The 17,292-nt window shown below is 35.9% G+C and overlaps 1 protein-coding gene across 1 annotated transcript in view; it reads left to right on the top strand.

Moving 5' to 3' along the window:
* GPR137C (G protein-coupled receptor 137C) overlaps positions 1 to 17,292 on the top strand; it is a 55,691-nt gene that overhangs the window by 12,181 nt on the left and 26,218 nt on the right. Inside the window, exons 2-3 of the mRNA XM_008566943.1 lie at positions 10,625 to 10,668; positions 12,259 to 12,487. Coding sequence (XP_008565165.1) covers positions 10,625 to 10,668; positions 12,259 to 12,487 — 273 coding nt within the window. The remainder of the gene's footprint in view (positions 1 to 10,624; positions 10,669 to 12,258; positions 12,488 to 17,292) is intronic.

Genomic DNA, 17,292 nt, shown 5'->3' with positions numbered 1-17,292 from the left:
TTTGATTTCTGAATATATTTTTCTTGGGCATGTTAATTTTGCAGATCTTGAGTGCTAATAACTAGTATGTTACATATATATGATACTACATTAATAAAGTAATATTTGTCACCTTAGAAGATTTATGAATTAGGGAATTGAACTATAGCATCTAAAGACCTAAATGTACAAATTTATCAAAGAAAACCATGATCCCTGTGAGCCTTGAATTAGGAGTCAGAACACCTGGGTTTTGATCCTATTCAATTTCCTATGTATTCCTGGACAGTCCACTTAATCTCTAAAGCTCAACTTTGTTATCTTTTAAATTGTTACTGAACTAAAGCTCTAATGTTTCTTTTAGTCCCAAAGAGACCAGGGACAAGCTTCCAGTTGTCATTTCCCAGTGGAGTCTTATAGACAGACCTTATTTCCCCCAGCAAGAAGCTCACCTGTATCACATTGTCCGGAGTTTTTGTTTGTTTGTTTGTTTGTTTAATAAATTTTATTGTGTATATTTTAGGTATAAATCATGATGTTACGGGATACAAATAAATAGTAAAATGATTTTTAAAAATGGTAACTATGTGAGATGATGATATCACTTTTGATAACTTTTATTATGGAAACTCTCAAACATTGCTATACATGTATATGTAGACATACATGTACACATACACGGTCCTGAGAAATATGGAACGCTTCACAAATTTGCATGTCATCCTTGTGCAGGGGCCATGCTAATCTTCTCTGTATCGTTCCAATTTTAGTACATGTTCTGCCGAAGCGAGCACTGTCCGGAGTTTTAATTGGGGGTCCATCATATAGGCATGGAGCATCCATGAGACTGACCTTAGTTAAGTCTCCAGCCTCTACAAAGGTCAGACTGACTGCATGCCCCAAGGTCATGAATAAATGTTAAATCACATTGTTGGCATAAATCACATTGTTAGCATAGACTATTTGGTGTGGCCCATGGCCCCAGATAAACAAAGATGCTCCTACCAGACAGGATATTCCAAGGATTTAGAAGTTATATTCAGGAGATATCTTCAAGTTACCTTCAAGAAAGTTATCTTTAAGAAAGGCCAGACCTTTCTTTGGCATGTACGGGGTTTAGACAACTCAGGCCCGCTGAGTTACTCCTTCACTGCATACCCCGTTTCAGTGAAGTGCATCCCCTAATACCTTCTTGAGAAGGGTGCTTGAAGCAATTTTTTGAGGCTTTTCATGTCTGAAAAATTATTCTACTGTCATATTTGATTGCTAGTTTAGGCAGCTATAGAATTCTAGGCTGAAGATAATTTTCCCTGAAGATTTTTAAGGTTGCTCCACTTCCAGTGTTGTTATTGGAGTTTAAAAACCATTCTGATTCTTGATCCTTTATATGTGACTTTTTTTTTCCTGAAAATATTAGGTTTTTCTTCAATGCTGGTGTTCTGAAATTTCACAGTGATGTATCTTCTAATGGATCTGTTTTCTATCCATTTTCCTGACTGATTCTTGATCCTTTATATGTGACTTTTTTTTTCCTGAAAATATTAGGTTTTTCTTCAATACTGGTGTTCTGAAATTTCACAGTGATGTATTTTCTAATGGATCTGTTTTCTATCCATTTTCCTGAACATTGAATGGCCCCTTCAGTTTATTATCATGTATCCTTTAGTATGGGAAAATATTTTTGGATTTTTAAATTGATTTTCTCCCTTCCTTTGTTTCTGTTCTTTCTGGAACTCCTAACAATTGGATGTTGGACCCCTGAGACAGGTCCTTATCTCTTCTCTCCTATTCTGCACTTGTCGTTTTGCTCTACTTTTGGGGGGAGAATTCTCCAACTTCCAGCCCTCCTTCTCTAGACTTTTCATTTCTACTAGCATATTTAGTTTCCATGAACTCTTTTTATTCTCTGATTTTTTTTTTTTTTTTTTTTTTTTTGGCAGCTGGCTGGTATGGGGGTCAGGTGATGAACTGTTTCATTGAGTTAACTGGCCAGCCTCTGAATATTTTCTTAACAGCATCTTGTTTTGTTTCATGAGTGCAATATCTTTTCTCATCTTTCTGGGTTTGTTAATGATAGGGTTTTGTTATTGTCGTTTGGTTTTTTCATTCTGTATTGTTTTCTTTTTTCTATTTGTTTTGATCTCTATCTTTCATTAGAGACTTCTGAGCTATGTGCTTATTGCTGACTTTCTACTCATAAATAAGAGTGGAGTCTCTGAGCATGGAGGTGAGACGTACAATTTGAGCTTTGCTATAGGGTGATCTGGCTGGACCATTTTTTAGGGAACCCCTGATGCTGGTATATTTAGGTCTTTCTTCTTGGGCTGGTCAGATTCCTCAGGGAAAAGAATATTATACACTATGCCAGGGATCCCCAATACCACCCTCAGCCTCAGGGATTTGCTAGGACTCACAGTTGTTACACTCTTGGTTTCAGTTTATTGCCATGAAGGGATACAGAGTACATTCAGTAAAAGGAAAAGAGACATGGACTAAAGCTGGAATAAACCAGGCACAAACTTCTGAGTCCTCTCCCAGTGGAGTTACACAGCATGTGCTTAATTCATTCAGCAATGAGTTGTCACAACACATGTGATATGTTGTCTACCAGAGAAGATCATTAGAAACTCAGGGCCCAAGTTATTTAGTGGGGGCTGGTCATGTAGGCACTCTCTGCCTAACACATACCAAAATTCCAGACTCCCAGAAAGAGCGCAGGTTTTCAGTATAAACCATACTATTTGCACAAACAGCTTAGGTACAATGAAACACCCTTATCACCTAGGAAATGGTGGGAATCCTCCTGGAACTGTGGATAACTACTTCTGTGAAAGTAATCTACATAGCTGGATATGTATGCCTCGCTGCTCACCATGGAGAAGAGATTATGTTTACCACAATTTATTTTTGTATCCATTCCACATTTTATGTAAATATGTTCTCCAGTAAAGTTTCTATTTCAAATCAACGAAAGTGGGAAAATTAACTTGACAGAAATAAATTACATAGAAAAGCATCCATTCTATCAGTATTTTAGTAACTACCATCTTAAAAGCAACATAGTCTATATGCCATGAGGGAAGTTAGATGATACACAGCTCCAATGTTACCCTTCTGTCTTAGTCTGTTCAGGCTGCTATAACAAAATACCATAAACTGGTAACTAATCAGCAACAGAAATTTATTTATTGCTGTTCCGGAGGCTGGGAAGTCCAAGATCAAGATGCCAACAGATTCCATGTCCAGTAAGGACCTACTTTCTGGTTCACAGACAGTGCCTTCTTGTTGTGCCCTCTCATGGTGGAAGAAGTGAGGGATCTCTGTCGGGTCTCTTTTTATAAGGATACTAATCCTATTCATAAGGGCTCTATCCCCATGATCTAAGCACTTCCTAAAGTTCCCACCTCGTAATAATATCACACTGGGGGTTAGTATTCAACATATGAATTTGGGAGCACATAAAAATTCAGACTGTAGCATCTTCCTCAAATCTTGGGATACTTGTATTAAACTTTCAGTAGGTAAAATACAAAAACAAAATATTTTTGTAACATTCTTACCTTTATTTAAAGAACTTTATGAGAAGACAAAAATATAGAAGTCTGCACTTTCAAATGAAAAAAAAATCACTTTAGATTACTTAAATATGGGCTAAATATTACAAAATAAAATAAAATTGAATATGTTAGTAAGAACATTTATTTTAAATCTTTATTAACTCAAAAATCCCAAATCACTATTTTCTAAATTAGAAGCTGTTTGTATATGGGAAGAAGGTGGCTCATATGATGAAAAACATTTGATAGCCATCAGCCCTTACAATTCTTCGTATTTTTATGTAAAGAATAATACCTTTCTATAAATGGCTCATTTGTTCAGTTTTTCTGGTATGAAGAAAAACCTGCAAAGATATGGCCCATCTAACATAAATTGAGATCAGCAAGTTATTTAACAATCTAAACTTCAAAAAATCTGCATAAAGTATGGGTTTATTATGTTTCATGAACTATCTTCACTGTCTTAACAAATAATCTAAAATTGCTTGAAATTTTTTGATATTGCTATTTTTTTTTAAACTCACAATCATGTCCTGTTAGCTATAGTTTATTAAATACTTGGAATCTATTAATATCAGATCATTGCTTTTCACCTTACTAAAATCTAAATGTGATTTAAGCACCTGGTTATGTTTATATGATGCATTGAAACATTCTGTAAATCTGTGATGGTAGCTGATCTTTAATTCTTTACTTATCCAGTTCAACTCTCTCTCTCACACCCATTATCCCATGACCCATAATCTTGAAAGTTACCCCTTCCACCCTATCCCCAGTTTGTTCTTCAAATGATCATTTTAAATGCCTTCACTGCAATTTAGCTTTTCCCAAATGATACTTCATGCCTTTTGTGGGAAAAACAATCAGCCTATTTTATGCTTCTTAATACTACTTACTGATGTTATACCATCATCATCTCTGAAATCAATGCCATCTGATTATGTCATCATTGGCTATAATAATAACTTCCACCTTCCTGAATGAATCAGCACTTCCTTCCTTCCTTGCCTGGTTTCTTGTGATATATAATCTTTTTCAAAGCCCATATTGATAACCCATCCAATGTCTCAATTCAGTGGTTTAGAAGGCTCTAAAGCCTTCCATTTCTATTTGAGCCACCCAATAGTATGGCCACACCTTGGATTAGTTCTTAAAAATGGAGCTATTCTTTCTGACCAGTGTCTTCTCTTTTCCCTTATACATCTTGAATTCCTCCTTTTATCTGTTTTTCACCCTCATCCTAACTTTTAGTCGTTTTACTTTTTCTGCTCTCCCCACTTCATTAGTCCCTTTCTGATGTCGTTTGCACTTAGAATGTATAGTCAATCTACTATTCCTCATCCCTTATACATCTTGAATTCCTCCTTTTATCTGTTTTTCACCCTCATCCTAACTTTTAGTCATTTTACTTTTTCTGCTCTCCCCACTTCATTAGTCCCTTTCTGATGTCGTTTGCACTTAGAATGTATAGTCAATCTACTATTCCTCATCCCTTGACTTTTGGCTGTGCCAAACTAGTTCACTCACAGAGTGAGTTCTAAATTATTACATGAAAAATGCGACCTATTTATTTTAACTTTTTATAATGGCATCCATTTCTACTATTAGAATGTTTTAATTTTAAAATCAGAAAACCTTGGTTGACTGAATCTACTGTAATTGCCTGACTTCAATTGGACCTCCTTGCTTCTCAATATATATTTTTTATAACCCTTCTATTCTTGTGTTGCAAAAGTCTTCCATATTTCAAGTGCTTAAATCTAATGTCCCTTCCCAGGAGATGACCTTATCTCCTACTTAACTAGGAAAAAAGTGGAATCCATCTGTCAGATTCTCTCATCTGTCTTCTCTATTTCAAAATGTCTGAAACCACACTACATCCAAATTTCTTATTTTAACAAAGAGCTGGATTGTAAATTATTTTATATTTTCTATGCAGACCTCCAAGTTTTCCTTCAACTCTTGACTCAAACATTTGTGTCTTCTTTTTCAGGGGTAATTTGCCTCTTCTATAGCCATCTTTAACAACTGAACTCTCTCCTCTCTCCTTACTCTTCTCCATCTTCTCTACCTCACCCTCTCTATTTAGTCCATTTCTGACCAACAGATTGTCAAATTAGAAACTGTGAAGGGTCTTTTACCCTACTTGAAATTTAACAGGTTACCCTGCCACAGTTTGATATACATATACTGACAGAAAACACAATACCCATGGGTCAGAGAAAAAGACCATTTATTACTCTTGGCAAAAGCAGCAACCAAAGCAGTGCCTTGCAGCAGGTCCCTGAGTTCCAAACCCATAGGGCAACATTGTGAAGTTGCCTATACATGCAGTAGGGTGTGTATAGGAGAGAGACAGACAAAATCAGAAGACATTTACTCTGCAACATAAGGAAATCTTCACCAAGGAGGGAGAGGGAGACTTTACTCCCTTGTAATGTCCCCAGAGAGGGAAATGTTATCTGTCTTTATTGTACTAGTCAGGAAACAAATCTTCTCTCTGACATTAAGGTAAATAGTATCTCTAGCTTTCTAGGGCATTTGCTATGCAAATCCCTTTGCTCAGAAGACCCAGACCATGTGTGAGATATTTATAGACAATTGTCTCCCAGCACAGATTTTCCCAGATTTCTCTTGGCTTCAAATATCTCTTGTATAGTCTCTACTCACTGTCTCTGTAGTCTTACTTTCTGTCAGCTCCTTGTACTTCTCTGCTCTATCATTCTGCTGAAAACTAATCTCAAAGGGACCAGTCACATGCCAGTCACCCTATCAAATGATCTTTTCTTAATCATTCATGATTTTTTTGCAGCACAAAGGCTATACTTTCTTCTTTTTAACTCTGCAGTACTCTACTGTTTTCTATGACTCGTCTGATTCTTATATTTCTCTCTCCTGCTCATCTCTCTTTCCTTCTTTTGTGCTTTTTAATTCTATTAAATATGAGCATAGGACAAGTTGACTTCTCATTCTGCAAGGGTACATGGAAGTTCATGGGAAAAAGGAATTAGAAGATAATATGAATCTTTCCATGAACTTTTTGAAGACCCCCTCATACGTTTGTTCCCTCAAATGTCTTCTACTCTGAGTTTTAGCTGTCACCTCTGCAGGTGACTAGTTTCCTTCTTACATTCCAAGACTTACCTGTCTTCTTTATTTTTGCCTAGATGTAATAAATTTTAAAAATAAGAATCAATTCCATGACCTGACTTTTTAATTTGTCAGGGGTGCTCCTCATTCTATCAGTTCTTTAGATTCAAAACTTGAGAATATGGTTGAGTGGACTCATTCAAATTCAAATTCTTTGACTAACTCTAATCTATTTTCCATACTGTCACCTAAGAGATCACTCAAACACAGAATTATGTTACAGAGTTCATAGATGGTTAAAGCCTAATTTCTAGCATTTTATACAAGGCCTCCATGATGGGATGACTGCTTGCCTCTCCAGCTTCAACATTGGCCGTATGTCCCACATTCCCTCACACCACACCAACAAGATACTTGCTTTGACCTGACTTCACTACTCATTTATTCACACACTTTCTGAAAACCTATTATGAACCAGGGATTATGCTAGGCACTGCAGCTATAAATCTGAATAAATTATGGTCTCTCTTAAGAGGGAAATAAATATGTAAATAAACACTATAGATATGATTAGTAATGCAAGGATACAAAGTGGTTTCTCTCTCCTTAAGGCGCTTAATGTGACAATATAAAGGATGACACTTAAGTAAAGTCTTAAAGAACGAGTTGAAATTAGTTATATGGCCATGAACACGTATTACAGGTAAAGTACAAATATGTACAAAGGCATGAAGATAAGAGATTGAATCCCTCATTTGAAGAGTCATAAACAATTCAGAATGACCAGACCATATGATTGAAGGTGAGGATAAAAGGATGGGAAGGTGGGACTAGGTAATAAAAGACCGTTTATGTATCAAAGGAGTGTAGACTTTTTCCTGGAATAGTATGATCAGATTTACTTTATTAAAAGAAGTCGGCCCATCATAATTTATTCAGGCAAGAATCATTAATCAATATTAAAACTAGTGGTTGAAAGTTTGAGTAATAAAAGATATGCACATAGTCTCTAAATATCTCTCCACATGATACTTATTATAGTGGGGGAAAGAGTAACTTAGGAGAAACCCTGAGGATGCCACAATAACCAATTGATCAAAGTTAATATCACAGTCATGGGACAAATCAACGTCATGAGCCCCCTTATGTAAGAATGCAGCACCATCACTTCTGTGGTATTCCTACCGAAATGCATAACTTGAATCTAATCATAAAGAAGCATTAGATAAACCCAGACTGAGAAGCATTGTATGAAATTACTTGTCTGTAATTGTGTAATTACAAAATTGTGAATATCATGAAACACAAAGGGAAAAAATGAAAATTAAAGGAGACCAAACGTATATGAAATTTGTATGTAATGCATAAACCTGAATTTTTTCCATAAAGGACATTATTGAAAAAATTGACAAACTATCAGTATTTAATTTTATGGTTTTTGTAATTATACTGTGGTTACATATGAGAATTTCATTTTTAAGGAAGTATACATTGAAGTACTTAGGCATAAAGGAGCATCACACAACTTACTCCCAAATCATTTTTTAAAATCATATAGAACACCTGTGTTTATATCAGCATTATTCACAATAGTCAAAAGTTAGAAGCTACCCAAGTGTCCATTGATGGGTGAATGGATAAACAAAATATAGTATATACATACAATGGAATATTTATTATCCAGCCTTAAAAAGGAAGAACATTTTGACACCCCACAACATGGATGAACCTTGAAGATAGTATGCTAAGTGAAATAAGTTAGTCACAAAAGGAAAATATTGTACGGATCTACTTATATGAGGTACTTATATGATCCTATTTCAATATTTCAATTTTGAATTTGTATGGATCTTATTTCACTTATTTCAATATTTGTAGAAAGTAGAATGATGGTCGCCAGAGGCTGGAGAAGGAGGCAGTAGGGAGTTATTGTTTAATGGGTACAGTTCCAGTTTGGGAGGATAAAGAGGTTCTGGAGATGGGACATGTTGATGTTTGCACAAGACAACAGCATGAATATACCTAATACCACTGAACCACACACTTAAAAATGGTTAAAATGGTAAATTTTATCTATACAAGCTTACTTCAGAAAGTTCATTGGAAAATCAAATTAAAAGGTAATATGAATGTTTCCATTAACTTTTTTGAAGTACCCTCGTATTTTGCCACAATTTTAAAAATAAAAATAAATTATATATGGAGACGTGGGAATAAAGGAAAAGTAGTAAAATGAACAGTTACCCTCTAAAGATGTAGATAGAGGGCCGAGCCCGCGGCGCACTCGGGAGAGTGCGGCGCTGTAGCACAGCAGCGCTCCCACCGCGGGTTCGGATCCTATATAGGGATGACCGGTGCGCTCACTGGCTGGGCGTGGTGCGGCCGGTCTCAAAAAGGACAAAAATAAATAAATAAATAAATAAAAAATAAATAAAGATGTAGATAGAGTTAAGCATGGAGGCAAAGAAACCAATGAGAAAGCTGTTGTAATAATCTCCAGGGGTAGTGGAGATAGAGAAAATGGGTGTATCTGAGTATGATGTAAGTGGTACAATTAAGGGATCTGTAGTATAATATTTAGACTCCTCCATTACATCCACCTTCTGGTAGATGGTGATATTGTTAACCAAAATGCAATAGAAATGAGTATATGCACAGGCTGCTATCTGCCTGAGCATTCACCTGCCTTACACCCATTTACCCTTCATAACTTGGCTCAAATGTGACCTCTTTTGTGAAGTCCTCTTTGACTCTCTGCACAGTTTTTCCCCTTATTCTTCTTACCCTTTCCTGGACTGAATTGGTCTTTCTCCTTCCTAGATTTTGTGGTAACATCTTTTGCATTTATATCACAATGTGTCAAAATAGATGGTTTATCTGTTTCTTCCATGCACTGAGCTCCTTGAAAGCAGAAACAGTGGTCATGTTTATGAATCCATAGCACCTTTCATAGAGTGTGGCATGTAATAGGTGCTCAGGTAATGTTTGAATGAAATCAGGAAGTTACTGAGAACATACGCTACTTTTCTTTATAACATTTTGTACTTTCCTCTTTCTTTCCAGGCCCCTGGAGTTCATACCCTATATCAATAGTCTTATAACTGATCTTTCTACTTCTATTCTGTAGTTCCTTGATAATAGCCTACATACATTAATGCTGGATTAGTGAAATCTCATATATTGGAGTACCTATATAAAAACCTTCAGGGCTGGCCAGTTAGCTCAGTTGGTTAGTGTGTGGTGTTATAACACCACAGTCAAGAGTTCAGATCCCCATACCAGCCAGCCTCCCACCCACCCTTCCCCCCCCAAAAAAAAAAAAAAAAAAAACCTTCAGCATCTTCCCATTATCTAAAGTCCAAGTTCACCAGTAAGGACTTGTGAACTTTCACAGTATGTTCTTGAATATATAATATTTATTTAAATTCTACTTACCTACCTGCTTAACTTTATTCAAAAAGTATTTGAGCACCTGCCCTTTGCAAGCCTTTACTAAGGAAGAGAGTTTACTAAATATGATATATGCTCATTATCTTAGTGTTTATTTTTTGGTCCCTTGTTTCCTTTCACTACTTTATTTCATCATAAGGGAAAATAATCTTTGGAGAACACTCAGCCATATTCATGTTTCAGTAAGAAGTTCCATTTTAGGACAAAACATGCATAATATAATAAAGTTTAGGATCGGTGGCGAGCCATCCATCACAATGTCTGGCTCATAATAAAAGATCAATAAATGTTTAAACTGAATTCTTAAATTTTTAAAGGTAGAAATTTTAGTTTAAGATTATAACATAGTAAGTTATTAATATACTGTTTAAGCCTTTGGAAACCTGTCTATTTTTGCTTCATGGTAGTTCTACTGTTAACATTTGAACTTTACTTGCTATCTATTATTACTTGCAGTTGTATCACTTTGAAACACAATGTCAAAACAAATTTTAAAATACTGTTTTACACATGTGTTTTCAAAACTTGTTTTTATACTCTCTTTATAGGTTATATGTAAAGTCAGATGTGCCACTGAACTTGACAAACATAAGTAAGTTTCATGAGTATCTAAATTTCTATCTAAAAGATATAAAGCATTAATTTACTGATATTAATGCTTAGTATCTAAAAGATCTAATTTTTTTTTACAGTGGACTTCTCAAGGTAGAACGGAGTAGTTGTTGAGGGTGCCTTAGCAGTTTTATAGAAAATCAAGTAGTGAGATTGGGTCAAAGGAAGTCATTTAGTAGCCCACAGTTCTCCTGCTTCAGCCAGGCTGCTGCCTAATACCATTTTTTTTTCCCCTGCTCTGCCAATGTACAGCTTCAGAAGTCAGATGTAGCTTCATAGGGTCCACATATACTAAAGTTGGATTATGCTGTTTGGTGTGAGAATGTAGAGTATAGTTCCCTGAATTAGGTAACGTTTCAGTACTAGTTAATCTCAAAAGTGAGAGTGCTAAATTGTGGAGTTAGGAGACTTGGGTTTCAGACCCACTTCTCCCACTAACTTGCTACCTGTGCAACTCATTTAACCTCTTTATTTTTTGGTTTCCTGAACTACTATAATTCCCTGGATATACAGATATCCAGAAAAGTCCTTTTTGGATTTCAAACTATGTAATTATTGGTTTTATTATTTAATCTGAGAGAATATTAATCTGTAACCTTTTCAAACTTAAGTTTTCGTATTTTGCACATACACGAAACAAAATTTGCTCATTACAGATTACATATTACCTTCAACATACCTTGTATAAACCATTTTGAAAGGCAGACAATACTTTATGATTCCTATTATTGAAAGTGACGCAAAATAGAAGATATCAGGATGCCAAATAAATTTCTTGATCATATATATTTGATCTGGGGTATAAATGTATGTGAAGTGGGATTATTTTCATGCAGCGAGTTGTTACTTCCACTTAATGCAGATAGCCGCACCTTATCTGCAGAATTTCTATGAGGTTGTCTTCTTAGGGGGGAGAGGTTAAGCATTTTATATTCAGAGTTGCTCTGTATACATAGTAAATATGCAACTTTAAAAGAGGATGAGGTCTTCATGAGTGCTTGAAGCTGTACATATACTGTCTCTATGTAATTCTTAAGTCAAATTTGAAAGCAGTTCTTGCTGTGGATAAAGAGAAGTTCATAAAACTGAACATTGTTTAAAAACACATTTCCCTTACCTCTTAAAATTAATATTAGATAATCGATTTAAATTTAGGTTACATTATATTAATTTTCCAAGCAAATTATAAAAGACTGCTTATTCTTGGAATGGTCAATGAAAATATGCTTAATATTTATAAAAATGAAAAATTTAGGGTTACATGAAATAGTGTTAAAATAGTCATATATTATTAATCTTCCTGGGAGAGGCAACTGAATTTGAGTCCACATGAGATTATTTCTGAATTAATGCTTACAAGTCTCTGCCATTTTTAAATGGTTTAGATGCTAATTTAATAACAGCAAAAAAACCCAGGTAGCTCTGAGAAATTATTAAACTTGTATTTAATGAAATTATAAACATTTTAACTGAAGGAATTATTGTACCTAAAATAACACACTGACTCAGAATTAAATTTAATTCCTCATTGGTTTTATAAATATCTAATAAACTTATTTTTTTCTTTCAGAATTCTACTGCATTTGGGCTTTATATTAGCAAGCCTTCTCTTTTTAGTGGTGAACTTGACTTGTGCAATGCTAGTCCACGGAGATGTCCCAGAAAATCAGTTAAAATGGACTGTCTTTGTTCGAGCGTTAATTAATGATAGCCTGTTTATTCTTTGTGCCATCTCTTTAGTTAGTTACATATGCAAAATTACAAAAATGTCATCAGCAAATGTCTACCTCGAATCAAAGGTAAGTATATTTCTTAAATTTTCACTTGAAAATTAATTTCAAATCCTTATCTTATGAACCATATTTTAATGAAAAGTTTATATTGCTTTTTAAAAAAAGTATCCTATATGACAGGTACATTTTTGAGCATGAAAGAATAGACACTAGAAATTAAAAGATATCCAGAACTTAGCCCCTACTAGAAAAATAAAAAGCTTATACTAAGTATATTGTATTTTTTATGACTGGGCATTGGAGGCTAATTAAATGAAATAAACAATAATTTATACAAATGGATCAGAAATAGTTAATATATAAAGCCACACCAACAACTAAAGATTTTGTCCAGTAACAGTAGCAATATTGCCATTAAACAAAATTTACCAGATTATATTTACGTACACTTAGGTTAGCAATATTATGATGTCATATAGGTAAAGTGTTTATTTATATAAAGGTTTAGAAAATGTTACTTCACCCCATAATATGAAGTCCATATGATATTTGAAACGTCTAGTCATGTAGCTAAATTTATAAATGCCCTGCTTCTTCTTTTTCTTGTACTTTGGATCAACAAACAGAAGCCAAATCCTAACTCATTAATGAAGAACCATGAAAATTTCTATGTTGTTGATTGAAATGTGGTTGAGCAGTAAATTGATCATCACAATATACATGTGGCATTGGGTGTAGGGGCGTAAATATGTAGATATTGGGGTATGGGCATACACACACACACACACATTTTTACAATCACTTGTCCAGGAGAGCTTGGTTTAATTTGGCATCATTGTCTATTCACTGAAGATAAACAAGATAGTATCTTAAGCAGATAGAACAGTTCTCTGAAATATTTTTATACTTCTGTGTTGTCATTATCCTTAATATAGTCCTAGAAGAGTAAGGTTCTATAACTAAACATATGGTAGTCAACTTGTCCTTTACATTTAGGTGGAGATTTAATTTTACTTTTTAAACATATTTCAGTGGAATCCCAGGATGGGAATATATATATGTACACACACATAGAGAGAGAAAGAAGAGAGACAGAGAGTCAGGCTTTCAAACCTATTAATCTTATCTGGAAAATGATTTTAATTCGATTTTATTCTAAAGACTTCCTAAAATTTAAATATTTTAGCTAATTCTAGCTTCAGTTTGAATTTTAAGAATGATACTGTCACTTATTGTCGTTATTCTCCATAATCGTTTGATGGTAGCAATAAAACCTTCAGTTAGTATAATAACATTACCATAGAATTCATACCTGCTGTTTGTCCAGTGACAGAGCATAAAAAGATGTGGTTGAATTTAAATTTCTTCTTCTCTGGATACCTAGTAACTTTTAAAGTTTGTTTTTACTTGCTTTGAAATAGATAATACTCTGAATACAGTAAAGTTTCTGAGAAGAAAAATTCAGCTGATAAATCTTCCAGAATTATTTTAAACATCTTTCCCTATCATATGAAAGGTATTCACTTATGATCATCATCATGATCATAATTTTTAAAGTCTTAAATTTAAAATCTGCATGGATTCAGAATTATTTAGGGACGCTATAGAGAAACATGTTCAGATAAATACCTATAAAGGTTCATGAGCTTATTTGTATTATATCGTACTTGTTTTAGTCCATTTGTGTTGCTATAACAGAAATACCTGAGACTGGGTAATTTATAAAGGAAAGAGGTTTATTTGGCTTACAATTCTGGGACAGCTGCATCTGGCGTGGGCCTCAGGCTGCTTCTACTCATGGCGGAAAGTGGCAGGCAGCTGGCAGGTACAAGCAGATCACATGGAGAGGAAGCAAGAGAGAGAGGGAAGGTGCCAGGGTCTTTTTAAGCAACAAGCTCTCGCAGGAACTAATAGAGCGAGCATTCACTCATTAATCCCCCTTCCCTAGGGAAAGCATTAATCCCTTCATGATGGATCCGCCCCCATGACTCAATCAGTTTCCAACACTGCCACATTGGGGATCAAATTTCCACATGAGTTTTAGAGGCGACAACACATCCAAACTCCATCGTACTGTTATGTAGTTCTTGGTCTTCCTAAGTTATAAATGTCTGTATCCAATAAGCATACTATCTGGCTTTTATGTTCTCCTTGTAAAATCACTAGGCTCATTTTTGTTTTTTGACTTCTATGACAATATACAGTAATAGCCATTCCTTTTATTTAACCAACAAATATTTGTTGACCATCTTCCTCCTCTACTTCAAACAGACCCTGTTTCTTGCTGTCTCTAAGAATATTTCCTTAAAGCTCAGACTTTGGTCTTCCGTTCTCTTCTTTTCATTCTTCCTTCTTCTACATACTCTGTGATCATGAGATCCTCCATAATTTGTCTCAACCAAATCTCATCTACCTTATTTCTGAACGACACACAGTATGCCTTCCTATCTGTATATCCTTAGGCTGTTTCATTGTGCTTGAATGCCTTTTCCCCTCCCAAAGCTCTTGTATTAGTCCGTTTGTGTTGCTATAACAGAATAACTGAGACTGCATAATTTATAAAGAACAGAGGTTTATTTGGCTTACAATTCTGGGACAGCTGCATCTGGCACAGGCCTCAGGCTGCTTCTACTCATGGCAGAAAACGGCAGCCAGTGGCAGGTACAAGCAGGTTACATGGCGAGAGGATGCAAGAGAGAGAGAGGGGAGATGCCAGGGTCTCTTAAACAACCAGCTCTTGCGGGAACTAATAGAGCAAGATCTCGCTCAGGACCCCCACCCTCCAGGGAGAGCATTCATCCATTCATGATGGATCCACCGCCGTGACTCAAACAGCTTCCAACACTGCCACATTGGGGATCAGATTTCCACATGAGTTTTGGTGGGGACAACATATCCAAACTCTATCAGCTCTCTACCTGTTTGTCCATATCTTACCCAACTTTAAAGACCTAACTCCAGTGTTTCCCCTTTTTATGAACTTAATTTTGTCCCTCTCCCCATCTCTAAAGTAAAATTTACAAATAACTCACTATCTGAATTATTATAAAATTTTCCTCCTAGGAATGAGGAAATGTTCCTCTTAGGACCTTATCAGTTTCTACTAGGGAGCAATTGTGTGTACATGTCTCATTTTTCTGACTGAAATCTGAGCTCTTAGAAGGCAGGGCCACCTATTATTAATATTGCCCTGGGTGCTTCACACCTTGAGGGTCAATAAGGTTTATTCAAATGATTGCCTGCAAATTTTTATTTCTATCCAGTTCTGTACCTCAACTACCTTTTGGATATTTTCACCAGCCTAAATACTTCATTCTCTTCCTACCTGCAACCCCTACCTCTCTCTGTCTCTCTAATTTTGTCATTGTCATGATCTCCCATTTATTTGGACTTAAATTTGGAGTACTCTGATGTTTCTTCACTCCTTGTTTCCTAAAACTAACTCCTGTCAACATTTTTATTTTAAAAATTTCTTCTATCTATTTTTCTACATTTGAGCAACTTGACAGGAAAAATAACCTAATGAGCATAACTATCAGTATCTACTATGCACCAGGCACTGTTCTAGTTGGTTTTTACACTATCTCATAACAATTCTATAAGGTGGTCTGTGATATTGTAATATAATAAGAAATAAATATTTGGTCTCTGTCCCTGGTTCCTGGCACACAGCTCCTAAAACTTTGGGATCTTGGAGAGATGAGTATTTTTGTATGCTAAGATGATAGGTGGCTGAGGCCCATAGATAGTTCAGGATGGTGGCCAGTCACCAGAAAGACCTAGGCATGATTAGAAGGTTAGGACATTCAACCTAACCTCTGGGGAGGGGAGAGGGGCTAAAGGTTGATTTGATCATCAGTGGCCAGTGATGTAATCAATCATGCCTGTGTGATGAAGCCTCCATAAAAACTCAAAAGTATAGGTTTTGGGGAGCTTCCAGATTGCTGAATATATGGAGGTGCCTGGAAGGTGGCAGAGAGGGCCTGGAGCTCTGCAGCCTTCTCCTCCACAATTTGCCCTATTTATCTCTTCCATCTGGCTGTTCATCTATATCCTTTGTGATATCCTTTATAATAAACTGGTAAACATAAGTGTTTCCATGAGTTCTGCGAACTGCTCTAGCAAATTAATCTAATCCAAGGAGGGGGATGTGAGAACCCCAGGTCTATAGCCAGTCAGTCAGAACTATAGGTGATAATCTACTACTTGTGATTGGCATCTGAAGTGGGGGCAGCCATCAACCTGTGGTATCTAATGCTATCTCCAGGTAGATAGTGTCAGAATTGAATTAAAATATAGGACATTCAGTTGGTATCCACTGGAGAATTGGTTGCTGGTGGGGAGAAATCCCCACACATTTTGGTGACCAGAGATGATGTATTTTGTTGAGTGGTGAGTGGTGTGTGAGAGTAGAGAGCAGAAAGAGACTTTTTTTTCCTTCAGATGGTCTTATTTCTATTTCACCAAAAAAAAAAAAAGAAGAGGAGCATTGAGCTGAAGAGGCACAGGTAGTACGACTTCTAAGGCAAGGCCTTATATGACCTGGCTCTTGCCTGTCTTTCTGATATCCCACCACTACCACTCTCCTCTTCCTGTTCCAGCCACATAGGCTTCTTGTTCCAGAGTTTCTCACCACAAAATACATACTAAGTTTATTCCAGCCGTATAACTTTGTACATGCTGTTCCCTCTGCCTAAACTGCACTTCCTACAGATAAGTATGTGATGGCTTCTTATCATTCAGGCCTCAGTTCAGATGTCACTGTTTCAAAACGGCCTTTTTTTGTGTGTGTGTCCGGCAACGGATCGCAACCCTCAGTGTCGCACCCGTACCGGACCGGGGACCGGCAACGGGATCACAACCCTCGGTGT

Source organism: Galeopterus variegatus, unplaced genomic scaffold (assembly GCF_000696425.1).
Source record: "Galeopterus variegatus unplaced genomic scaffold, G_variegatus-3.0.2 Scaffold279, whole genome shotgun sequence".
In the NCBI taxonomy this organism is placed as follows: Eukaryota; Metazoa; Chordata; class Mammalia; order Dermoptera; family Cynocephalidae; genus Galeopterus; species Galeopterus variegatus.
This window is presented reverse-complemented; position numbering and strand designations above follow the sequence as displayed.